This window comes from Cydia splendana, chromosome 16 (genome assembly GCF_910591565.1).
Source record: "Cydia splendana chromosome 16, ilCydSple1.2, whole genome shotgun sequence".
NCBI lineage: Eukaryota > Metazoa > Arthropoda > Insecta > Lepidoptera > Tortricidae > Cydia > Cydia splendana.
The window spans coordinates 6,622,419-6,649,331 of record NC_085975.1 but is presented as its reverse complement, the minus strand read 5'-3'; the positions used below and the strand labels follow the sequence as shown (position 1 = coordinate 6,649,331).

The window sequence follows — 26,913 nt, the reverse complement described above, 5'->3', positions numbered from 1 at the left end:
AACAAATTTTACTACCTCCAACCAATCCTAACATCGCAAAAAAATTATTGTTTCAAAGAAAACATTACCATTTCACTTTCAGCCGATATGTATGAAATTGCTGCTTTACATCCGCGGTTATTGTACGGGGTTGAATACAACAATAGTTGTGTAGTGCAAGTAGGTACTAAATTTTACAATGGATCAATATCTATCTTTTGTTTCAGGTGCAACATATTCAAAGCCGCCTCCACATCATGGATGTACAACTTCAATTTAATGGCGAACTACACAGCTGCTTTCTTAGACAAAACCAAAGAAGTGCCTCTAGGACTGGCCAGAAAGAAATACGCCAGGCCCTCAGTCGAAATGGTCAAGAAGGCCCAACTAGACTCCATATCATTTCTGATCGTGAGGCATCCTTTAGAAAGGCTAGCTTCGGCGTACAACGACAAAATCGCCCACGCGTGGCCAAAGTCCTTCCACGACAAGATGGGATACAGGATTATCCAAAAGTATAGGAAAAAGGTAAGCTGAAATGGAAATTCAATCACGTTGAAAGCGTTCCATTTCGTTATGGCTGCTGCACTTCGCTGATTGTTTCGCGGTTCTGTCGTTCGCTAATGATCGAATACTTGAAATGACATGCGCTTGGGAAATTAAAATGAATGGCACCCGGTAATAAGATCGAATTGCTTCTGAATTTAACCTGTTTTGTAATTAGGTACTTTGGTACATCTCATTTTATTATACATTCAATTGAATGCCTGCTTAAATTTACTTGTTTTTTAAAACCAAAGTTAGCTTACCATAAACAGTGACTATTTTATTTTATATTGTCTATTAAAGTCTGTATTAGGTCATGAAATAATGAAAAAAAAAACTTAACTGTAACTATAACTTACTATCATTTTAAATAAAACTGTAGATACTTTTATTATTTGGTCATAATCGTGACCTAGTTCATTCGACGCGACATATGACAAATTAAAGCCCTTGCAAGCCTTCGAATAATTGATGACAGAACCACAATATTTGCTATTGCTATTGTTACCTCGTCAGGCAACGGTGACTAACATTAAGGGGTTGAAAGGGGGTGGAAAAGAGGTGGAAACGGGTGAAGCGCGTGTAATCCCTCGACGTGAATAATCATGAAGGCAATTCATAAATTCATAACAAATGAAGGGCCTTGTTTTATATGCCGTAAGTAATGCTCTCTTTGTGGAGCTTTGCTTTAGTTTGCGTGGCCTAAATCTACATCATACATAGTATAATTAGTATTTTGTACTGAATAAGTAGGTAATTAAACTTTCAGTTTATTTAAGCGTTGGTCTCCAGTTAACGTGCTATGAGTACAGTGCCCCATGTTGTGGGTAGACAAAAGGTAGACAACAATATTTAACAACAACGCTATCAATTAGAGGACAGACATTTATGGTTATCTTGCGGCACGGTAGTGCCCCCGCCAAGACGAGCAAAGCGAAGCGCAAGGACACTACCTGCCTTTTCTCGAAGCGATTCGTCGTTTTTTTTGAACCCTCATAACTTGGGTTTGGATATAGGTTACTACAAGTACAATTTCTACCTCGTACCTATTAAAAGTTGTAGGTATGTTATGTGTTTTGGGTGACTGACACCAACTCACGAATACTTATATATTATAAACGGCTAACAGAGGACCCCGCCAGTGCTGATAACTACCGATATAATAAAGATAGGTACAGTCAGCATCAATAGCAACCGATGAAACAACGCGCCAAGTGTACCTATCTGCCAACCTGGAATACTTTTCCAACGAGAAGATAAATCTGTACAGTTCGCGTTCAAAAGTATTTACAGTCTAATAGTCCTTTCTTTAGAATGTGTACCATACCTACCTACTTTTGACGTGCAGCACTAATAATCTATGAGGTTTTTTTTTTTTCAGAAATCCCCAGACGCGCCACATTCGCCGCACCCCATGTTTGAAGAGTTTGTCTCCTACGTACTGGACGAAGCCCGGGCGAAGCGGACGCTCGACATGCACTGGACGCCGTACACGGACTTCTGCACGCCGTGCAAGTTCGACTTCGACGTCGTGCTTAAATTCGAGACTTTGGATGTGAGTATACCATTCCTCGTAAAAGTTCTAGAAGTCAAACACATTTAAAGACTTGTCTCTTATGTGGACGAAGCCCGGGCGAAGCGGTCGCTCGACATGCACTGGACGCCGTACACGGACTTCTGCACGCCGTGCTAGTTCGACTTCGACGTCGTGCTTAAATTCGAGACCATTCGAGACTGGACGTAAGTATACCATTCCTCATAAATGTTCTTGAAACCAAACACATTCAAAGACTGTCTCTTATGTGGACGAAGCCCGCGCGGAAGCGGACGCTCGACACCCAATGGGCGCCATATAAGGACTTCTGCACGTCGTGCAAGTTTGACTTCGACGTCGTGCTTAAATTCGAGACTTTGGACGTGAGTATACCTACCTCTGGCGGTCTAGCATATGTTGCGTTTTCTCGCATTGTAGTCCATACTTGAAGTCGCGCTTGATGTATGGAGTCGCGCGCCCAGACCAGAGGAGAGGTTATTCCAGTTCATGCTAGACCGTCTGTTCTTGTACCCAACCATTAATTAACATTTACATTACAAATTAAAGTAGGTATTATACTTTTATTGAGGTTAGTTTAGTGTAACAGTAAATATCAAACATTATTTGAACATCATTTATTAACAGTCTCGTAGCTCCCTAGAGGACGTATTCTTATCTTAAGGATGAACCTACCGACATCACCAACAAAATTTTCGAAATAAGTACGTACCTAATTGAAAAAAGATTTCCCTGATTCCATTCCAAACAACGGGAAACGTTAATGTCGCGATGCTCCACCGGTCGCGGCTCGGAATCACTTCCGTGTTTCGTTTTGTTTGTTATCGTAACGTACGTAACAAACAGCGAAAATAATATTATTAATGTGCCAATTAAAAACATAACATCTCTATCATTCCTGTCTTTGGCCTATTAACGAAATAAAATTGAAAATTTAGTCAAGGCACTGTAGATGGGATCAAGATAAGTTCCTCGCTTTATCATGGTGACTGTCGGTACGGTCATTTGATGCTAAGATCAAAGACATACCTAATTGCTTTCGCTGTCATGGCGGTTCTGGCATCAGGAGATGAAATTTTTCTTTGTGCTTTCATCTTTGAATGCCGGCCTAGAGGAAGCCGAAGAAAATTGGTTTTGAATTTAAATTACATAGGTATTTTGTTATTAGTTCAAGAAACATTCATAAAACATGTAACAGTTTTATTTGTAAATTGTTGATCGATGTTAAATTATTAAAGTAGCGGTATCAAATTAAAAATTATGCTACAAAACATTATGCTACCAAGTCTACCAACAACTTTTGTGTCAACAGAGTAGTAACGTCTAAACAGGTTCATTATTAATGTAATGAGATGTTGAATTTTTTGGTAAAGTCAAGTTAGGTAAGTTTACCTGTTACCAGGTTTTCACAATAAAATTATGTTCACCTTCCTTATCCAACCTGCCGCCGTTATCCATTCCTAAATATTATGTACTTAATTTTTATGTAGGCCTTCTAAGCCTTAAGGACTTTCAACTCATGGACTGTAATGAAACGGTACTTTTCGACCGATAACCGTGAGACAAAGCAAGAAATAATAAGTAGGTACCCCATTAAAGGTTTCAAGCAAACTTTTATCGCCAATCGCATCAATATTCTTACCTCGTCTTGCCTTGCCAATGGAATAAGTATAATCAAGAAGGTACAAATCCGTACGTATAGACGAACAATTTGTTACATAAACAATGACTCCCACAAATAAGTTTTATTTATGTTGAAAGTATCCCTTCCTGCACCTTCATCCTGTTTGCATCTTCAGTCATAGTTTTTATTTTTAGTTAATATGTAGAAGTGGAGACGGCAATGTGGAGATTGTCCTCCAAGTGGGTGTAGTGCCTTGAGAGCAGTACCGGGAAAAGTATGGGCACTTTAAAGAAGTTGCCCCATCCTCGTCGCCATTATTATATTTTGAAGCCAAATAAAACAGTAAATTAATTGATCACGGTTTATTCAGCGCTATACTACATGTGTCCGTTACATGACATTAATGACCTTAGAGGATATAACCAACGGAGACGCCATGTCTAAAATTTTCGGTACAAAATAGTCTGCCGTTTTTTGCGGGGGAGGGGCACATCAAATGTATAGGTACGTCATGTCAGATAAACGTCAGTCCATACATATGGTTGACAAGTTGTTGACCATTGGCCGCCTATTTTCGACAGAGGGGAACGCCTGTCAATGGCGGCTCCATGTTAATTACTCCGAGTTAATGACAGTCCATATCTCAGTGTTGCCACAGTAAACACTCTGACAGGTTATCAATCACACATTCGTTGTACGGGAAGTTATTCTATTGCCATCTGTTGATAGTTTGTGGCATGATGCCCGAATTGACGGCTGACATCAGAGATGCTACAATCACTACACTTTATAAAACAAAGCGTCTGTCTGTTTGTGTGTATGTATGTTCGCGATAAACTCAAAAACGACTACTATTACTAAACAGATTTTCGTGCGGTTTTCACCTATCAATAGAGTGATTCTTTAGGGAGGAAGGTTTAGATGTATAATTTGTTTTGTTTTGTGTAACCTGTGCGAAACCGCGAAGTTCAATATAAACAATCATGTTCATGTTTGACAGGAGGACCAAAGGTACCTGATTCAGCTAGCGCGGCTGCAGGACGTGGTGAAGCCAGAGTGGCGGAATAGCGGCAAGGGCAAGACGCAGCAGAGCATCAACCACCTCTACTCGCGGCTGCGGCGGCAGCAGCTGGTCGGCCTTTATAACCTTTACAAGTGAGTTTACATTACACACAACCACACAAGGGTGAAACTGAAAGCGCTATTCTTTTCCGTGTAACAAGTATTAAGAGTCAAAAGAACTTATCACCAAAAAGCCGCCGCCCCATACGCTCTCATTTTAAATCCACATAGTTGTCGAGTGGACCTCATGCTCCCATGAGATGTGGCAAAAAGCCGGGACAACGCTAGAAAGAAAGATGCTCAAATTACATAAAAAAAATGATATATAGGTAATATGGGTCTCTATTGTTTCTCAAATAGTTTTAAGTCATAATGTATTGTTTGTCAGAATTTTCGTTAGTCATAATTGGTTTTTCTCAGAAACGCGTAACTTTTCAGGATTGCCATAAAACAAACCTAACCTAACCTAACTTATCTATAGAATAACCTTACGAAAATCCTGAAAAGTTAACAGTTTCCGTTTTATGACTAACGATAATATGACAAACAATACATTACCTATGACTTAAAACTTTATGGGAAACAAAGGGACCCCAGGTAATATCCATTATGTCTGGGAGTAGTTTCCGTTGCTAGGCATTATATTATTTAATAAATAGTAGTTTTGTACCTAAAGTGTCATTCTATGGAACTTGCTAACTATGTAAACAAATCGCCATACTGAAATCATCATTCAGTGACAGTTTCAATATCCATGGCGGTTTGTTTACATAGTTAGCAAGTTCTATAGAATTACACTTTATGTAAAATTTAAGAAGCGATTAGTTCCAGGGAAGATGTTAGTAATTCTATAATTTTTCTAAGGTTAACTGTGGAACGTTAAAGCATGACTAAGGCACTACTGTTGAACCTACATCCCTGTTGAAAAATTGCGAGTCATATTTTTGTGACATAGATAGGACACAGTTGTGGCGAAACTTATCCACTTATATGAAACGGAGGGGGAATCCCAAGTTCCGAAGCAAAAAACTTTGTATTTTGAAATCCCCAGTCGGACCGCCCGCAGCACCGTATTTCCCAAACGGATTAGCAAAACTGAATAGGAGCCGTTTGCTGGAAATGGGTCGGCTGTTTCCATGTTGTCGGTTTTTACTGTTTAGGTAGTCGGTTTTGTTTGCCAGAAGCAAAGAGAATAGAGTGTATAGAGAGTTACTGTCATAGTAAATTTTGTAGTCACAGTAAATTTACTGCCATCTATCGACATGAAATTAAAACCAAAAATAAAAATGCATAAAAACATTATTTTTTTTTTTTTTAGAACGCCATATGACTATGTCACATGTTCTTTCACTGATATGTGTTAAAATTGTTAAATATCACACGGTGTCGCCAACGTCATCTAGACGAGTATAGGCCAAAGATGTGGCGCCATCTATTCGAGTATAACTTTTTCTTGATTTCGCTTCATGTTATTTCAACTTGTCGTTTTAAACTGAGAGCGTAAGTAACTTCGATTGTATGAGAGCGGCTTTTTGGCGGAGGTTTGGTGAGAATCAGTGCACACTATCCTACAATGTTTAGGTGCCGAGGACACGTATGTATTAACCTACATTCTGAGTAAAAGCAGGGGTGCGGCGAAACTCCTCCCTTCGTGCAAACTCGGCTCCGTTCGGCTCAGCTTTGCTCCGAGCAAATATTAGGGTTGAAACAACTTGACGTCCCTTTGCGTCCACGACAACAGATAAGATAATGGCTTGAATTTTGACAACCCTAAATAGCCGAAAGGGATAGTGCCATATATTAGAAAGGGACAGCATGATTCGACCCTGAACCGCTGTCAAACTTCGGTTTTGTAGGAAGTTTCCTTTCTGTACGTGTAGTACTATTATTTTGTGGTAAAAGATCGTTTTCATCGTTGCTCATCACGACACGTGGCATGCAGGAAAATGTAAAACTGCAATAACGGGCCGAGCCCTTTACGACCTCATTCGGTGATCCAATTACTTTGCCAAGTGTTCGGGGTTCACACAAAAAAGGAGTGTAATGATTTAGAGATTTTTTTGTCAGTCATCGCAAAGAACCCTTCGTGCAAATCAAACAGTTGTATATGAAGGACTAGCTGAGGCCCGCGACTTAGTCTGCGTGGAAAGATGACGATGATTAAAAACTATTCAATGTCCTTTCTCGGGCCTAACACACTTCATCTAAATCTGTTCAGCGGTTTAAGAGTGAAGCGGTAACAGACAGACAGACAGAGTTAGGTACTTTCGCATTTATAATATTAAGTAGGGATTGCTAAAAAGCTTACCTTAAAATTAAGTTTATTGGTTCGTTATTTGGTTCGGTATAATAGTACCTACTTTAACATAAAACTAGGGAATCTTGTGAAGCAACGGATTAATGAAATATTAAATTCAGACTTCAGATTTTCAGAACATCCCTGACACTACTCAAAATCGCTTAACATAGTGCCTAACACATACACACACACACACACACACACACACACACACACACATAGTGCGTAACATAGTACCTGTATAACTTTATACTGATATGTGTAATTGTGTATGTATAGGTATACATGGGCTCAATCTAATGCTATATAGTATATACGAACTGTTGTAATAAGTACCAGTCATCGACATATTAAAGTTTGTTTTAGAGGCGCCCTGTAATTATAGAGCGTATAAGGGTCGGCTATTCACAAAGTAGAACACTTAACACGAACTCTCTTCACTTGCGATTACTTGCAAAACGTGACTAACTTACACATTTCTTTCGCAGATACGACTTTCAACTCTTCAACTACACCATCGACAGCTATTTCGAAATCGTGCAACCGGACGACCCGAGCCACGGATGAGCGTAATTATATAATTTGGCTTAGTCATTTATACTTAATGCGCACATTATAAAAGGGCGTAAACGACTAGGAGGTCCTAGAAAGATACAACCTTTGTAAAGATAGTGAGCATCGACGGTGTACCGACCAAGATAAGGCATGTGGGCGATGGAAATTAGACGCTGTGTCTGTGGATTAAGGATCATGTGGACTGCTTGTGGTTATACCAGCGATGGGTGAAGACTGATTGTTTTTTCGAATCGATTCGATAGAAGTTGTCAATTCGGCCTTTAGTTTATGGGAAGTGTTGATATGTGATACCCAGTAACAGCATCTTAGGTACAAGGACTATTTGGTATGCTTAATAATTTGTATATGTACAAGTTATGACTATAATTTTATTTCCTTTTATTATTTTAAGTAGTTGAGGAATGAGATGTAGAAGCGTAGGTACCTATGTACCTACGCTTGTCACATACAAGCCTCTAATTTATAAACCTCTATATTAAGGTCATATTTGAGTTGTATAAGTGCAATATCGCTTTAAGGAAAGATTGAAAAACTAAATAAATTGTTTAATCAGCGTACACTCAGGCCCACTCACCTTGCAACAAATCACATGTGATTTTCGACGCTTACATTGCGTCAATTAACCGATCGATTGAATATGTTGCACCGACTTAGTCGGCAAGGCATCGAAAATCGCATGCGATTTGTTGCCAAGCCTGCGGGGTACTTAACATGGACGTCGCACCACTCGCACCGGACGCCCCACTGCTCGTCGCCGCTCGAGCGAAATATTTTCACTAATCATTTTCCTCTCAAGCAGCTAATTGGTCTATTAATGTTTGCCGATATAATATCCCTTAATGGACGCAAGTAGGCCCGATATTTGATACTGTTCGGAACGAACCCAAGAACCTCGATAAGGTTAAGGGATCGTATTAAATGTAACTGTATAAGTAATAATTATAGTAGTATACCCTATAATGGACACGGAACCAGTAATGGGACAAAAAAAACACAATTCCTCTAAAATAAGTATATAAAAGTTGTTTATAAACACTGGATATATTTTTATCATAAATAAGAGTCCTAGAGCTGATTATGTTTGAATTTTTATTAAATTCGGTTATTTTTTAAGAAATGTGCGTCAACCCAAAAGTTGTCGTGCCACTGAAAAAAAATATCACTAAAAATTCTTAACAACTTCGCTAAGAGAGGTGAGTTAATTTATTAAATTTTAATTAATTAATACTTGATGAAAACTAGAATGTGTTTTGTTAATTGCATTTACCATGAGATAAGGTATACAACACACTATGTTGTGACTCCACAGATGTAAAAAAAATTGTGGTATTTGGCCCAATCCCATTATAGGAGCTGTAAAACTGCATACCTCCTATGATGGGACAATTGACATAATGATACTTGCCATGCCATAATTTCATGTTTTAAACAATACAGAAGTAAAATGTAGTTACGAAATATGTCAACCAGGGGGTATTCTCGGACTTAGGATAAATTAATATCGTTTTTCCAAATTTTTATTTAACTTGCCTTGTTAGTTAGTGTGGGTCAAATCTTGGTAGCTGAATTTGACCCACTTTTCGATTTCCGATTCAGTTGAAATTTTGTGTAAGTACGTAATTAAGTATGCAAATCGGATGATAATGCAATATTATGATAACATGGACTTGATCTGATGATGGAGACAAGAGGTGGCCATGGGAACTTTATCGCAATAAACCCTAACTAATTGTGTTTGGGTATATTAGAATTGTCTCGATGAATCTAATACAATAATAATTGGCTGTGGAAAGAAAAATACATTCAGCGATAAACGCTTATAACAAAAATTTATTTTTTTGCCATAACTTATTCCCCATTTCAAAATTTTATACTGATAGAGCAATGCCCATTATAGGGGGCCCATTACTGGATCCACGTCCATTACCGGGGGCCCATTACTGGAGCTTTGGTGTCCATGACTGGAGAAAAAAAGCATAGTTTTAATTTGTTAATTATGTGGAAACTCATTGCAGTATCTTTGATACAACACGCCTAAAACATGAAAGGCGGATAGGACTTTCATCTTTTAACACGCTAAGCGGAAGACCATTTACATGTACAAGGGAAATATCATAAATACTCCAAATTTCCTCTTAAATGTCCCATGACTGGTGCTGTTACTATACTCAGCAATTATTAGAGTCGATTTCTCAAATCTGAATAAAACGTACCTACCTAGTACTTGCGTCACAAATCTCATGGTTTATAGTTTTTGCAAGAAAGATATATTGATTTTATTTAACTTGTTCATTTAATTTTTGTTAGTTGTTTACGTAAGATTTTGCAAACAGTTAAGCAACAATTGAATCAGATGCGAATATCCGATCTTGCTAGATAAGAGTCCAATATTACATACACATACAATCATGAAAATCAGCGTCGTTGCACTACGTGCTCCGAGACGTATTATATGCTGAGTGGTATCCTCTTTTTGGGACAACAAATTACATATGTCACATGGTAAACAAAGATTGTTTTGTTTCAAATTTTAAATGACTTTAATTCATTTACATGGTACACCGAAAGTTGCCATAAGAACTAGTAACCTCATTGAGTTAGAGCAGTTTCGCACTACGTCCGATCCGAATCCGATCCGAAGCCGTGAAAATAAACTATTTCTATGGTAAGTTAGATCCGATCTCCGTCACCCGATTTCTTTCAGTCATTCAACGTGTGCGGTGCGTAACTTACCATAGAAATAGTTCTACGGCTACTACGGACCATATTTTCACGGGTTCGGACCAGATTCGGATCGGACGTAGTGCGAAACCGCTCTTAGAGTTCGTTAAAATCGGCCATGATTCTATAAAAACTTAAATAAAATTAATTGTATCGTAGCTAACGCTATTCTTATGAGAAGTCCGTATTTGATTAAATGAACACAGAATTGTTATAATTTATTTATAATGAGTTAAATGATGAAGAGTTTAAAATGAATTGTTGAACTGATAGTTTGTAGTGATAGCAAAGTTTAGCTAATACGCGTAGAGTACATATGTTGTTTTAGTTTTGTATTGTACTGCTGATGCTGAATACAAAATTCTTAGTGCTTCCATAATATAAGTTTATGGAAATAGATCTATTTAATATGTACCTAATGATTTGTTTAAAGATATCAATAGATAGGGATCAGGTGTATCCCTCAGATCTCCCTGGTTGATTATCTGACGAAAATTAAGCACAAATGTGGCTGCCCGAGATCTGTCCTCAGACGTGTGCCAAAAAATGCCAGATACTCTGCCGAATAAATCTGAAGTATACATCTGTACCTATCCCTAGTTATTAACGATGGAATATAGGAGACTTAGTATACCGTAAAACAACTCAACGATAGTTCATAATCTCCTAACTATGATCCAAAACTAACTAGAATATCTTGGTTTAAGTGTGACTATTATTTGAATTACATACCTCAGTTCTGAGATAACAAAGTTTCATAAATGGTAGAAAACACTCAGAAAATACTAAAAATAACATTGGTATTGGCACTTCATTAAATGTTGAACTTGTGGATCCTAGTTGTAGTATTAGACTATAGTTGGGTGTTTTACGGTACCTACTCACAATAGGGATAAATTTATTTAAAAATAAGGTAAATGTGGCATCGAATGATGGTTGTTTGGCGTAAGGAACTAAAAAAAGTACCAATAGAAAAGCCTTGTAAGAGTTGTAACTGTTGTAAGTATCATCTCGCTTGTTTTGCCCAGAAACACAAGTGTAAACCAAATAGGAATGTAGGGATAACCATTTTTAAAGTGCGCGCATTTGCACGTAGACGCAACGCACAATAACACGACAGTGCCAACTTTGGTCTTGAATGTGTACAACGCGTCTATTAAAGTCGTAACAGAAGGGCGTACCAGACCGCGGCCTTCGTCCGGTCAGCATATAGTGGAGTCCAGACGGGGTGATCAAATCGACTGATTTGATCAGAAATGAAATTGGCGTCAAATTCCAATTTAATCACCAATTTTAGATTTATGGTGATATTATTAGCAGCCTCTAAATTGAAAAAATGCCCTAAAACGAAAATACTGGCGTCACAAATTGGTATTCTTGCGTCCGCACTCCATTTTATCGGTAATATCGGTCATAATCGGCGGCGTTTGCGTCCGCAAGGCCTGATTCATCGGACAATTTAATCAGATTGGCGAAAAATTGACTGTCTGGACACGCCTTATCTCTTCGCTCTCACTTAATGCTGCGTCCTTAACGGACGTACGGCGTACCGCCTTCCATACGATCGGACAGGTCTCGAACCGGACCAAGGTCACTGTCCGGTATGCCCGTCTGTTAAAGCCATAAGATTACCTCCTTTAGACGTAAGTGCTTTAGAGGAGAGATAGGGCGCGCAGTTTTAAAATGGTTTATTTTTAGCCCAATGCATTTTGTGCAATGACACAATTGTTTAGTGATAAAAAACGATGTCCTAAACTTTTGGTACGAGTACAGAATGATGTATTGCATACCTAATTGTTTTCCATCGTACTTTCTCGGAAACGTTCGTATTTGTCATGCTACTTCAGTACTTTTTGTACCGAGACCACAGATTAATAAATAGTTACTACGTAACAGATACTTCATTCCCAAACAAAAGCAAAAATACCTACGCTATAATAGCCTACAAAACCTTAATAATAATACCTGCTGCTCAGGACAAGAAGAAAATGTACCATAAGTACGCGCACAAAGAGTCGAGGCTGTGTTGCCCGCCGTGCGAGTCACGTGCCAACGCGTCATCGTAAGAATGCGCTAGGGTTGTAGCTACCCTAACTATGATGATTATTGTAATAGAACGAATGTTGCGAATCAAATATGTTTTAGTAAAATATTGTAAAATTTATTTATAATAAACAGTTTAAATTTTTTTTTTTTTTTAGTTTTAATATAATGATTTATAATTTTTTCCCTTCTCGGAATTCTCTGTTATTAAAATTTTATAGTTGAAAATATCCTAAATCGCGTAAATAATTTTAATAAATATTCAGGAGCAAAGCAACGGTTATTAAAAGTTGTAATACGGTGCTACCGGCCGATTAATTATTACGTCGTCAAAATTATTTAAAAATACTTTTTCTAACCCTTCAATATAATTATTAAACGTTTCAGGTGGGACCTTTAGCCCGCCATAAAAAGATGAATCCTTATTATAGGCTTTTTCCTTTGTTTTTTTGACTTTTTCACCCATCTACTGCACAATAATTACGTGGTTTCGGCATTTCGAAGCATAAGCGCGGGAAACGCGCGGTGCAATGCGGTGCGAGCGCTGAGGCGGGCGTTCGGCGGCCCTCTGTCGGTTGTATCGTCGACGATACGCCGAGCGGTAGGCATATAGCGCGTGGCCTTGAGCGTGTGACGGAGGCCTGCCGAGACTGACTGAAACATCAAGACACGATCGTACGTTTCCGTGAAAATACGATGGAAAACAATAATGCACTACAACTGTACATACCTAACGTAATCGATAGGTACAAAACTTTATCTTTTAAGATGTCATAGCTACAGTAGTAATGTTGAATAGGTATACTAGTATTTTACAATCCAGTAAATTTTGTCAACGATTTTTATCAATTTGTAAATATTTTGTATCTTAATAATATTAATTGTTACATAGTCATGTTGTTAAACTATTTCGTTCTTATAAGCTTGAATCCGAACCCTAGATGCCCTAGACTAGAAGAGTTTTTTAATGTTTGTTATTTATAATATTTATATATTACCATAGATAATGTCCAATACATAACTAGGTATGAATACATTAGTTTAGATTTTTTGAAATATGTATGTAATTACAGACATATTTTTCCTTTCATATTTTTTCGTCTTATCTCGGTTCATGTGGCAGCTGTTACTAAACTAATAACCTTACAACATACAATCTTTCAAGAGTAAATAAGTAAAGCTAACATCACACAATTTGTATCTTTTTCTAAAAAAAAAAGCCACCCACCAAATACACATAAGTTGGTAAGGAACCTAGTTGCATTTTTAATTGATTTGTATTTTATTAGTTCGAATTTTTTGAGTTGAATTTTTTTTGTTCATCAAAGAAATGCTACTTTTTTTGTTTAAAGTGGAAATTCCATTGAACTAAAGTGTACATCGTAATGTATTGGGCTGGGCGGTACGAAGATAATATTTAAATACGTTAAAATGTCCGTGAAACATGATTTTCATTGTTCCCCAAAAGTGTTATTCAAGTAGCTTTCTTTGTTAAAAATAATTTGACGCAGCATTTTTTCATGGATATGAAAATGATAAACAATTTTGTGGTAGGTAATATAAGAGTTGTGCAGATCATTTTTTTTTATATAATAATATTTCGTTCGCATAGCTACTATGTTGGTGACTGTACTTTTCTTTTACTACCGGCTTCGTCATAAGACAATAAGGCATTTTCTTCATAACCAGCCATCTAATCCAATAAGAAATAGTAAAATAGCTTACGTAGAACTTTGAAGTAATACATGAAGTACAAGGTGCATTCGGGCAATTCTGAATCACTTCCGGATTTTCGGGTAGTCACGAAAATTGATTTTAACATGGAATTATGGGTGTTTTTCCCCCACCCGATATTCGGACGTGATTCGCAATTATTTGAATGCACTTATGTTGATTCAACAGTTAACCTACGGCTAAGGAGCGTTTGAGCCAAATAAAAACTAGTTATCCGATAAGAAATAATTTAATTTTAGCATTAAGTCATTTGTCATTTGTTTAGACCAGCGGTTCTCAATCTTTTTTTTTGACGGAACCCTTTTGGAAAGCGAAATACTTGATGGAACCCTAAAGCATATTGTTTTAGTCATAGTGTTCTGGATGGATGACTAAAGCATAGTGTTCTAAATTCTTGCGGAACCCCTCCAGGGGTGTCGCGGAACCCTAGGGTTCCGCGGAACACACTTAGAGTATAGCTGGTTTAGACAAAGTAATTAATACTGAGACGCGTAACGTGGTGCAAATTATTTTAGTCGCAGTTTCGATTGCTGAAGTAAATGGCGCTAAACTGCCCCGCAAATTACGTAACTAATAGGTTGATAGTTCAAGCGCTGAAATTTGACAATATGGTTTAGAGCCCATCAACGTGCACACTAGCGCCACTGTAAAATAATCGTGATTACTTAAATTTAACGAAAGATATTTAAAAAAGATTGACGAATACAGCAACATAAAAACTAGTTTGATGTATTCAAAACGTACTTAAATATAAAATACAGTACGTAGCGGCCCCCTTTTTTAAATATCTTTCGTTAAATTTAAATAATCATGATTATTTAGCAGTGGCGCTAGTGTGCACATTGATGGGCTCTTTTGCGGCGTTAAATTGGCATTCACTGCAGCTGCAATTTTATTAGTAATTTTGCAATATTTTACGCATCTTGGTATCCTTTTGTCTATGTTGTTTTGTAACGATTAATTTTCGTATAAAATGTATTACTTAACAAAGATAATTAAAAGAACCTTGTTTTCTGTAAACAAGGTGGAAAATGTAATCCAATTAAAAACAATAGATTATACATACATATTATACGACCTTTTCATACTTACTAGTTAAGAATTTTGTGAATTGTTACTGGATTGTTTTATTTACAATTTACGTGTTTTGTAATTACAATTACATTTAGGTACTGTTAGCTAAAAGAAAATATACGCTGGGTAAAATTTGAGACCGTTTGAGTATACCAATAGACATTTTATTTTACCTGAATGCAAGTTTTAATGTTAAGAGTACAATATTTCAGAGTTTTGCCTGTACTTATGTACAATTTGTAAAATATTATTTTTAAGTTGTTCCATAGATATGAAAGTCTGCCTAGTCATAGGGCTAAAGAATTATTTAAGCTTGTTAGACTAAAATACCGGTCATTTATAAACTAAATCTAATTCTAAACCTAACCCTTACTCAATTTATAACCTGTATCACCGCCCCAATTTGTGTAAAATTTAATATAGGAAGTATGTAAAATTGTAAATGTACTGGCTTGTCTAATTCAGTAATAGTTTTATATTATCTGTTTATTTGCTATATTGAAAAATGTTGATTCTTTTAAATTTTACTGGTCTCGAACTAAAAAAATAGTAATCCAATTGTATCTTGCAGAATATACTATATAGGCCCCGGTAAAAATAAAATTTGATATTACCGATTATGTATTCATTAGTATGGTACAGCTGTGATTCATTTGGCTAAAAAAAAAACAAAAATATTTTAGCAATATTGCTTGGTAAACTTTTTCAAAACACGATCTACTATTTCAGAACGGCGAAATTAGATCATTTTCTAGTGCCAAGATTCATACCATTTTACTGATTTATTTAAACGCCGTTAAATTTAGATTATAGTATGAAAAATACATTTGTAAATGAGCAATTATCAATGCAATTAGATAGTTGAACTACCTATTACATACTATTATAACACATTCAGTGCCAGCGCGAGCTACGCGCTATTACCTAAACTCTAAATCATAATTAGATTTCAAAAAAAGTAAGACAATGTTGCCACTTTTTACTAGCGCGTCTTGTATTTATGTAAAAATAAGTAAGTAAAAGTACTTCTTTAAATCGTAGGAGTAAAATTACCAATAAATAAATTATCTTAGCGTGTTTATTTGTAAAAAGGAATTTACTATTTTACAAACAAATTATTGCAGTGGCAACATTGTCTTACTTTTTTTGGAATCTAATTATGATTTAGAGTATAGCATAGCGGATAACGAGGGAAAACCTTATGTAGCTAAAAGTGCCTACAAATAGAGAACCCGCCTAGCGGGTTGCTGGCAGTGAATGTGTTAAGCATACTAAACGTAGTCATATATAAAACGGCCTTTATAGCCGTAACACACTACCGCACCGCGACCTTAGTGCGGTACGGTAGTTATTTACGGCTATTAATCTTCCACCCTACATAGCCAAATGAATAACAGCAGACGAAATAATGGTAATACTAGATACAAATAGAAATCATGACGCTATATCTCTCTCTCTTTTCCTTTCTGCGTGTATAGTGAATATGGGATGAATAGTAGGTAAATTAGACCAAAAAGACATGGCCTATGATCGTAACTGAAATGGTGCTATAGTCGTGTAGATCTCATATCAGATTGTGAGAGACGTGCTTGAGTTGTAGGTTCGCAGTAATGAATCGGTTGTGTTACGTAATGTTACAGATTATTCTTAGTACTTATAGATAATTAAATTATTTAATATTTAATTGTGGTTTTATGTTACCCCCTTTTCTCCCTTGAATTTAATATCTGCTCATAAGTGAAGGTAAAAGGCTATCAAAAATGAAATCGAATGAACAGTAAGATTTTTGAACATATTAAAACTAGTCACTAAAGCTCTGTTTTACTAGGATAGCGGTGCCGTCTCCATACAAAATAATACGGCTAAATATGGATGAAGTAGTATTTTGTATGACAGACGCTATATGAGGGCACAGAATAGATGAGGATAGCTGTCAGTTGCTAATCTGGGTCAGTTGCAAATGACTCTAGATAAAGCTCCTAGCATGGAGCAAAACAGTCTAAAGGTCTATATTAGAACATTCTTTTATACCATTGTATTCTAAAATTCAACTTAACACATTCAACACCAAGAACCCGACTGTCGGGTACACTGTTCGTAGCGACTACGCGCTACATACGACGAAACCGTGGCTACGCGCTACGAGCGTAACCCGTAGCACTTAGTGGTATTGAATGTGTTAAAATTGTCGAGAATCATATGGTACATTATGCGGTAACTCAATTGTCTAAAGTTGACGCCTGACAATACATAGCGCCATCTAGATCTAGTTTTGTTAGTTGATTTTACACCTCTTGATAATTCTTTGGTTTTAATGGATAAAACAGGAAGTCGGTTTTAATTAAAAATGCCTCAGATACAAAATTAATGTAAGTTTATTAATACCTTTGTTCGTGTGTAGTTACACTCTTTGGACTAGTTAGTTTCCACCAGATGCACTGGGAACTGCGGCAGGTAACTCCGCTTCTCTGGTAACACAGGTTTCAGTCTGAAATACAAGAAATATAACTTACAAAAATATCATCAAAACTGTCATCAAAAGGTTAAAAACAAAATGTCAATATGTAATTCAAGAGCGCCAAAAGGCAATCATCACATTCGCCATCGGGCAATGTTAAGATTTTGGTTGACTTTTTAAACCTTTATAAGGAAGAGGAAATATATTTCCCACCAGATTTTGCACTTTATTGCGTCATTTCAAATTGGGGGGGGGGGGGTCTGGACATCGGATGATGGTAGCATGACGTAGGAGGAAACGGGGTGATTCGAAGCATGATTTTTGGATGATTTTAGGGGGGGGGGGGGGGGGTCAAAAATAGATGGCGTAATTTATGAACATCCCCTAGGCTTCAAATTTGCATAATTCCTGCCACCCTGATTCTCTATAAAGGGCTTAACAAATAAGTCCGTTTTTTATATGATGACTTTCTTTAAATAGATTATGGAGAGGATCTATAAATGTGCCGTTCTCGAGAACGTTGTCCATTTTGTATGGGAATGTTCTCGCTTGAGAATGTTTCCCATAGTAAACAGAGAACATTCTCGGGAACAGCACAACTCTAAAAGGATCCATCAAAACTTGGCATCAAGTATGACGTAAGGGTAATTAGTTAGAGACATCGGTAGATACGTTTTAATCGAATATGGAGTCAATTATACATTATACATACTTTCACAAACATACTTTTTAGGGTTCCATACTCAAAGGGTAAAAACGGGATCCTATTACTAAGACTCCGCTGTCCGTCCGTCCGTCTGTCTGTCACCAGGCTGTAACTCATGAACCGTGATAAGATGATGAAGTTGAAATTTTCACAGATGATGTATTTCTATTGCCGCTATAACAACAAATATTAAAAACAAAATAAAACAAATATTTAAGTGGGGCTCTCATACAACAAACGTGATTTTTTTTGCCGTTTTATGCGTAATGGTACGGAACCCTTCGTGCGCGAGTCCGACTCGCACTTGGCCGGCTTTTTTTAAATTGCCATAAATATACCTATTCATCTCACCATAATCTTTGGAACCACTTATTAAATTCATTATCAACTTACTCTGGCTCAGTCTTTCTCTTCCTCTTAGGTATATCCAGTATATCTATAGGGTCGGCGGTGACGACGACGGGTCTCACGGACCCGAAGAAGTCGGTGATGGGCACCCGGCTCGGGTCGCGCTTGAAGAGGTCGCGGCGGACGCCCACCGTCGACAAGCACGCGCTTTTAGGGCATACGGCTAGCTGTAACAAGTATTCAATTATCATTAAGTACAAGGTTCCACTTGAGGAAATTTTCTTCTATTTTTGTATAGTACACGAAATTTACTATTTTAAAAATATTTTAACAAGCAATACATACAAATTCTGACATAGTTCTGTGTGTGTTAGGATGCACATTCTCAAGGAACTCCAGCACATAGTATGTGTATCTGTCTATGATGTACACGCCGATCGCGGAGTCCACATGATGCTGAAAAATAAATAACCTAATGTTAGTGTATAATAATATTATTGATAAATTTATATCAGTGTAATAGTTACTAACAATATTGATGGGCAAACCCTCAAACTTACAAAAGTGCCAAATGAAAACCTTTCTCCGCCCACAAGATAAAACATGTCAAGACAAATTGCGATTATAATTTGTCTCCAAGACACGTTTAAGAATAAAAAAATAATAACATTAAAATTAAAATTTAATTTATTAAGTATGTATATGAAAATTCTTACCGAAAGTGAATCTTCACCAACTAAACTGCTAGCAGTGGCTAATATGTTGGGCGAGTAGAACTTCTCATACATAGATGATGCTTGACATGTGTCTATTATAAAGAAAATCTCATTGTACCTGAAAAATAAACAAAATATCATTGTATAATAATCAACTTTATATAGACCTGCCACACTTGTGTAAGTATTTTAAGTGTTGGGAGAATCAGTGCCCATCCAGCGGTAACACAGCATTCACAAAGTACCACAGCAACTTGCACATATGGATTGATCAATAAATGAAATAGTTACAAGTGCGAAAAAGATGAAATTCGAAACGAGTGGCGATACATTTCGAGTTGCGAATTACTTATTCGCACGTGTAGTTGGGAGAATCAGTGCCCATCCAGCGGTAACACAGCATTCACAAAGTACCACAGCAACTTGCACATATGGATTGATCAATAAATGAAATAGTTACAAGTGCGAAAAAGAGGAAATTCGAAACGAGTGGCGATACATTTCGAGTTGCGAATTACTTATTCGCACGTGTAGTTGGGAGAATCAGTGCCCATCCAGCGGTAACACAGCATTCACAAAGTACCACAGCAACTTGCACATATGGATTGATCAATAAATGAAATAGTTACAAGTGCGAAAAAGAGGAAATTCGAAACGAGTGGCGATACATTTCGAGTTGCGAATTACTTATTCGCACGTGTATCGTACAACGTTTTACAGTACATATGGCCCTTTAAAATTTGACATTCGCACGAAAAGTGCAATTTTACGCACTAGTGCGTGAAAATAGGACCATATGTACTGTAAAATAGATTTCTAAGTTTGTTTGGCAGAACATGCCTTGAGTTAAAGCGCCATGTCGTCGCTATACTTACTCAATCTCATATCTGCAACAATCATTTGATGGAAATGTCGCTTTTCCTTCATTTAGTACAGCGGCCCAAGGGTCTTATACACTGTTTGATGTGACTGGACAGTATCGTACCGACGAGTGGTATCGTTGTGTTCGGTAGAGTTTACTGAGTACGAAATAAGAACTCGTCACTTTCTAAGACTGTGGAGGGGTTAACTGTGACGTCACAAAGATGGCGGTCCCGGGTTTCAAAGTTTAGATTGTTACTCGGCGAGTTATTATCAGATTTTTAAAAATGAGGTGTCCTGTGAAAGCTGATGAAATGTAGAATAAAACATGCTATATAACTAATAGTGTATTTAAATTATTATTATTTTTATTTGCAAAAATACTAAAACTTTACATTTGTCTTTTTTTTCTCACCCAAAAAACACAATGAAAACGGCCACTTAGATAAAAAATATGTCATATAAATAATTTAGGTAGGTGATTAAGCTACACGTTACTACTTGAATTTTGTGATTCCGATAATAAACAAGTAAACTACGATGATTATACCGCGGGCGCGGCGCAGCGAACCGCGCGCGCTCGGTTACTTGGAGGCGCGGGTGCGACTGAGAATGCTGTACTGTATATCAAAAACAAATTAATATTTTTTCACCTCAGCAGCTCGAACAAGGGTACTTTGCTTCTTAAAAACAGTGAGCAAAATGCGATTTTGCTCACTGAGTCATTTTGTCTCACTCAGTGAGCAAAATGCGATTTTGCTCACTGAGTTGTCTCATTCAGTGAGCAAAATGCGATTTTGCTCACTGAGTGAGACAAAATGACATTCAAGTGACCTTTATAGTCAAATGTCATTTCAACATGCGGGGTCTAATACAAGTTCGATACTTGGGTTCTATTATCTCTGTCCCTCTAGGTATGTTTTCACTGCTTAGGGTGAAAAATTTTGTGTACTACACGAGATCAAAGTTATTTACATCTCGTGCGCTTTTGAATCCCTTACTACGCTCAAGATTCTAAATTAGATTCACTCGCTACGCTCGTGAATCTATTATAGAATCTTTCGCTTGCACGGGACTCAAAATAAGCACTCGAAGAAATATCAAACTTTGATCTCTTGTTGTACAAATAACTATTAAACAAATGCTACATCAAATGAAAGATATTTAAATAACCAATAAAACGTGGTTATAAACTGGAGCTTGTCATCTTATAGATAAGTATGTATATAGAAATAAACATAAAATAAAAATCCATAGAAGTATTCACTTTACTTTTATATTTAAATAATAACGATTATTAGTGAGAGTTATCGAAAATAATTATCATTATGAACCAAATTCATGTTATTAAGCATAAGTATCCTGGCAAGCGATATCTCTATAACTCAGGAAAATAAAATAAAATAAATAAACCATTTATTCACGGAAACAGCATTTACATAATAGGTACAACCTCCGCCAAACTGTATAACAGTTTGTTGGCAGAAATACATAGGCTCCTCTCTTTTTTACATACTGTGTTAGGCTATTTTACTTACTTAGATATTTAACACATTCAACACCAAGCACCCGACTGTCGGGTACACTGTTCGTAGCGACTACGCGCTACATACGACGAAACCGTGGCTACGCGCTACGAGCGTAACCCGTAGCACTTAGTGGTATTGAATGTGTTAAACTATTTTAGATACTAGTATAAGTTACAAATATAAGTTCAATATAACACGACATTCTTTAACTTAAGTTACCTAACTATCCTAGCTTCATATTGTTTCAAGATGAGTTTTTTTTATTTAGACTTAAATACATTTTTGCTGGTGCTTTTCCTAATATTTAAGGGTAAGTATGTTGCTATAGATTTTAGGAATGAAAAAATGAAATGTTGTAGATGTAGTGTACGGACGCCCGGCCGGAAGCAGCTGATCACGTGTAGCGTCCATTCAGCCCAATTCCCTGAGGTTGGAGCTGCAGGTTACTGTCCCGGCGGCATTTTCACACCATTCTCCTCAAATCTTTTTGTCTTCCTGCAGAATAGATGACATCTTTAAGTTCAACGTCCTTTAGTTCGTTTTCTTTCAGTGTGTCTCTACCGAATGTATTACATCGCGGTGCCGCATATACATAGTATATTCTGCTGGTAAGGTATAGTACGTGTAAGCTAGTCTCCTCCTTACCTCAGTGTGGACAGGAGGTGTCTCTACTAATTTCCATTTTCTTAAGTGGTCTGTTGAGGGTGTTACGACCAGTAATGATACCCGTCAGTAGTCTCAGACTGCTCTTACCTAGTTTCAAAAGATACCTGGTTCTCCTGTGATCCTTTAGTCATCATCTTCGACTGTACTTCCATCTCCATCCATTTACCTTTTCTATGACTCCTTTAGTAACATCCGCTGACATAGGCAGAGCCGGTTCCAGACCCATATATTCCGTCTCCGCCTCCATCCTCGCCAACAAACTGCAATCGCAGTTTGGCGAGGAATATAATTTGTGACAAAATTGTTGTGTACTTCATGATAGATAAATAAAAAAAAATCCTCGCCAGTTCGTGCGCCGTCTCATTTTCCGTCACTCCCTAGTGTCCTAAAGGTTCCCATGCCACCGTGACACTTCTTTATTTGCCTATCAAGTTAAGCTTCTCTCGTCATTCTCTTACGAGAGAGGAGGTGTCCGATATTTTCTTTAGTGACTTTAGTGCTGCCTGGCTATCTGTATATATTACAATAGCGCCTTCTTCCTGCACACTCTCTTTAACTATACGTGCACAGCGCGCTATTGCACATACCTCTGCTTGGAACTCGCATATCTGCACAGTGATATTGATACTTGCTCTCCCAGTTTAGGCATCACTCTGCTAGTTTCGTTGAGCTTCTTCTTGAGCTATTCGTAAAGCAGATGGTCGTCGGGTGTCTGGCTTCCACGTTCCAGTTGTCTCTCTCTCCTATATTTCTTACCCTGTATTTCTTATCAAATATCTCCTGCCTTTTTATTAGCCATCGGTATTGGCCATCAACATCTTAAATTTTGATAGTGCCTCTCTTTGTACCAGCGCGTGTCTCTTGTCCACGTAGCTTCTTTTCCATTCCTTACATGCTTTCATTCTATATCACTGTTCAGTAGCTCTTCTCCACCCCATTCCAAGCTTCAAACTTAGCATTACCTCCAATTGTATTTGTCAGGGTCGTTCTCATATACCCATATGGGTAGTACATATCACCGCCTTGTAGATCCAGCGGATTTCTACTTCTCTCGCGTCGAGGTTCCTCTAAAACTCTAAACAGTGGATGCCCAGAAAGCAGCGGTGCTGACAGCCCTGACCGTCGCGTCCCTCAGGTCAGATTCCGAGCATTGACATAGTGCCCTTTTGCATTGACATAGTGTTCTTATGGCTTTTGCCGTCTGCTCCTTGATGTGAGTTTTGTATCTGATCTGAGCGTGCTGTCTAGAGTAACTTCCAGATATTTCAGCTCATTCACCATTTCTAGTTCTATACCTTGCATCTTTATGGGTTTCATCTCTTTTCTCGGGTTTCTCTCTTACGACCCTAAAAACCGCTCTCTTACTAGTAACACTCCGTCGTCAGTGTAACCCTGCATGTACATACCCCCCCTGTTGAACTCTTTCACCATTGAGTCTAGCAGTAGGCACCACATCAGGGGGGACAGACACTCCCCTTGTGGGAACCCTCTTCTTGGACTAATTGTTTAATCTCTAATCTCAGGTGGGAGGCTACTTTCGACTTCGAGCCTTGACAATAATGTACTCAAATATATCTTGTGATGATAAATCAAGTAACTTTTTACGTCAAAACGCCGTTAACTGTTTTTAGTCACATTTATTAAATTACCTTTTCATGCTTGGCATATAAATCATTAATACAATGAGTCCAATCGACACTGAAGTGACTACTTTTTGGATTTTTATTGTTTGCTTATTTCTATATACTTATTATTAGATGACAAGCACCAGTTTATAACCACGTTTTATTGGTTATTTAAATATCTTTCATTTGATATATCACTCGTTTAAAAATGTTAGGTAGTTTTTGATATACAGTACAGCATTCTCAGTCGCGCCCGCACCTCCAAGTAACCGAGCGCGCGTGGTTCGCTGCGCCGCGCCCGCGGTATAATCATCGTAGTTTAATTATTTATTATCGGATTCACATAATTCAAGAAGTAACGTGTAGCTTAATCATTTACCTAAATTATTTATATAACATATTTTTTATCTAAGTGGCCGTTTTCATTGTGTTTTTTGAATGAGAAAAAAAAGACAGATATTAAGTTTTCGGATTTTTGTTAATAATAAAATAATTAATTGAATTACACTTTTAGTTATATAGCATGTTTTATTCTACATTTCATCAGCTTTCATAAGACACCTCGTTTTAAAAAATCTGATAGTAACTTGCCGAGTAATTATCTAAACTTTGAAACCTGGGACCGCCATCTTTGTGACGTCACAGTTAACCCCTCCACAGTCTTAGAAAGTGACGAGTTCTTATTTCGTACTCAGTAAACTCTACCGAACACAACGATACCACTCGTCGGTACGATACTGTCCAGTCACATCAAACAGTGTATAAGGCCCTTGGGCCGCTGTACTAATTCGGAATATGGGTGTTTTAGTCATCAAATGAGTGTTGCAGATACGAGGTTGAGTAAGTATAGCGGCGATATCTAATTATGTAATTATCTACACTTTATGTATATGAAATATGAATGTCTACTGTTCTGCAATTTTAATGGATAAATTTTTTTGTGGTTGATTATACCATATTGAGGTTGGTATTAAACTATTGTATTTATTTACATAAAATGAATTAAATAAATACCTCCTCTTCTGCCACATCTGCTCAAGGGCATCAGCCAGCTCCTGACTCGTCACCTCCTCCGAGTCTTGGAACTTGAGGAACCCATCTCCACCATGTCCAGTTAAGTAGATCAGTATGTTGCTGCCCTCGTCGGTGAGGAGGCGCTTGGAGCGAGGGGTGTCAGGGGGCAGGCGGCCGGTGAGGAGACGGACAAAGTTCTCAACTGAAACCTAAGAACATGAAATTTGTCAAGCTCTTGTTTAGTTTTGGTGTTCAATGAGATCCAATCCATACTTGTTAGTTACAAACTTACAAATAGACTGCAATGCGCATTACAATGTATGCTCTGTTTCAATCTAATTTGAACCTTTCGAAAACTACATAAGGTAGTATTTCTTTTATTTCATTGTTTTCTAAAGCAAACGAAAGTCACCCTAATCTACTATACAAGGTTCAAATAAAAAATAGGAAAACTCAGTACGGTGGGCCTTATGAGGTTCAATTACTATGTTAGTACCTAAACTAAGATGTTGGGAGGTCCAGTGCCTAACTAATACACTATCCCATCTCCCTAAAAACTACCACCACCATATCGGCTGGTATTATTGGCCGGTGGCCAGTTACTGGTGAATTACCCTACTAATAAAACTAGAAAACACATCAAATTACTTTAAAATATTGACATTTTGGTTTGTAGTATTGGTTTTAAATGTACACTACTTATGGAGCTTATAACTCCATGTCTGAGACAACTTCATTATTCATGAATCACCAAAGACTGCCTAGGAATAGTAGAAAGTCTGTAAACGTTTTTTATACCATATTAGCAATAAGAATATGAAAGCAATATTTACCTCATAACCTCTATAATCCACCTCAACATCATCTCCATACACGTTAATCTGCTCATGAGCATTATTGAATATGGTCGCCGGGCGCGGGTTCCGCGGGTTACACGCCATGTCGTCCGATATCATGAGGATAATCTGACTGTCCGGTATCCCGAGCCGCTTGACGCTCCGATAGATGGACAACACGTTCGCTACATGCCGGTAGTTGAACCAAAACCTGCTCGTGTCTACTAACACGGCCCAGTTGTTAGTGTGGTTCGACTTTTGGAACTTCTCTGGAATCTAGAAATAACGGTTTTTATAGAAAATGTTTTCCTGTTGAAGTGAGGCGTAGGATCAAAATATTTTGAAAATACCTCTATTGCGAATATACATGGTACAGCAGTTATGACAGTAAGGACGAAGGAAAGTGTTTTTGATATCAACATTTTGTGCACATTAGCACGACTATTAATTCATTAAATTATTAAAACAGGAAAAAATACTGCAAGTAGCGATAAGATTAGTTTTTATTTTTAGCTGTCAGTGTCAATTGTCAACCCGCCCATCTTGTCATCATGACAATTTGTTTGGGCCTATTATAAAACGGCCATCACTTATAACACTTCTATAGATTGAAAAGCAGACTTAAATAGCTTTCAAAATTATTGTTTCTATAGCTGTATCTCGCTTTAATAAATAGCTGCGTCTCTCTCATCCACTTTTTTTTGCTATGTTTGAGATACAAATAAAAACGTGATTAAAATGTGATGTCCAGAGAGAAAAGACCAGGCTGACGTAACTAGGAACAAAAAAAGGTTTTGTATGGACTGTAGTGACCTAACCATAGCCAATAAAACTAAATAAAACGCCAGTGCTATTTATCTGTCAAGTCAACTGTCAGCCACATTACTTTGTTGCTTGTCATGGCGGTTCGTAGGTTATACTTACGTATTTCTTGCAATTTCTTT

The 26,913-nt window shown here is 37.4% G+C and overlaps 2 protein-coding genes and 1 long non-coding RNA gene across 4 annotated transcripts in view; 2 read left to right on the top strand and 1 right to left on the bottom strand.

Annotated features, from left to right (window-relative positions):
- LOC134798150 (carbohydrate sulfotransferase 13) overlaps positions 1-7,904 on the top strand; it is a 68,455-nt gene extending 60,551 nt beyond the window's left edge. For both annotated transcript variants that reach the window (XM_063770489.1, XM_063770491.1), the window contains 4 exons: positions 207-507; positions 1,907-2,080; positions 4,702-4,856; positions 7,551-7,904. In XM_063770489.1, the coding sequence (XP_063626559.1) occupies positions 207-507; positions 1,907-2,080; positions 4,702-4,856; positions 7,551-7,629 (709 nt within the window). In that variant the 3' untranslated portion in view covers positions 7,630-7,904. The remainder of the gene's footprint in view (positions 1-206; positions 508-1,906; positions 2,081-4,701; positions 4,857-7,550) is intronic.
- LOC134798162 (uncharacterized) overlaps positions 1-16,894 on the top strand; it is a 152,438-nt gene extending 135,544 nt beyond the window's left edge. The window contains exon 2 of the long non-coding RNA XR_010145159.1: positions 14,860-16,894. This is a non-coding gene — a long non-coding RNA (uncharacterized LOC134798162). The remainder of the gene's footprint in view (positions 1-14,859) is intronic.
- A 676-nt stretch (positions 16,895-17,570) lies between these two features.
- On the bottom strand, positions 17,571-26,481 carry LOC134798151 (putative GPI-anchor transamidase). The gene is made up of 7 exons (XM_063770492.1): positions 26,320-26,481; positions 25,967-26,245; positions 25,134-25,342; positions 19,439-19,556; positions 19,068-19,178; positions 18,768-18,949; positions 17,571-17,698 (listed from the first exon to the last, which is right to left on the bottom strand). The coding sequence occupies exons 1-7, from the start codon at positions 26,389-26,391 to the stop codon at positions 17,626-17,628; spliced, it is 1,044 nt and encodes a 347-aa protein (XP_063626562.1). The 5' UTR covers positions 26,392-26,481; the 3' UTR covers positions 17,571-17,625.
- Between the last annotated feature and the right edge of the window lie 432 nt (positions 26,482-26,913).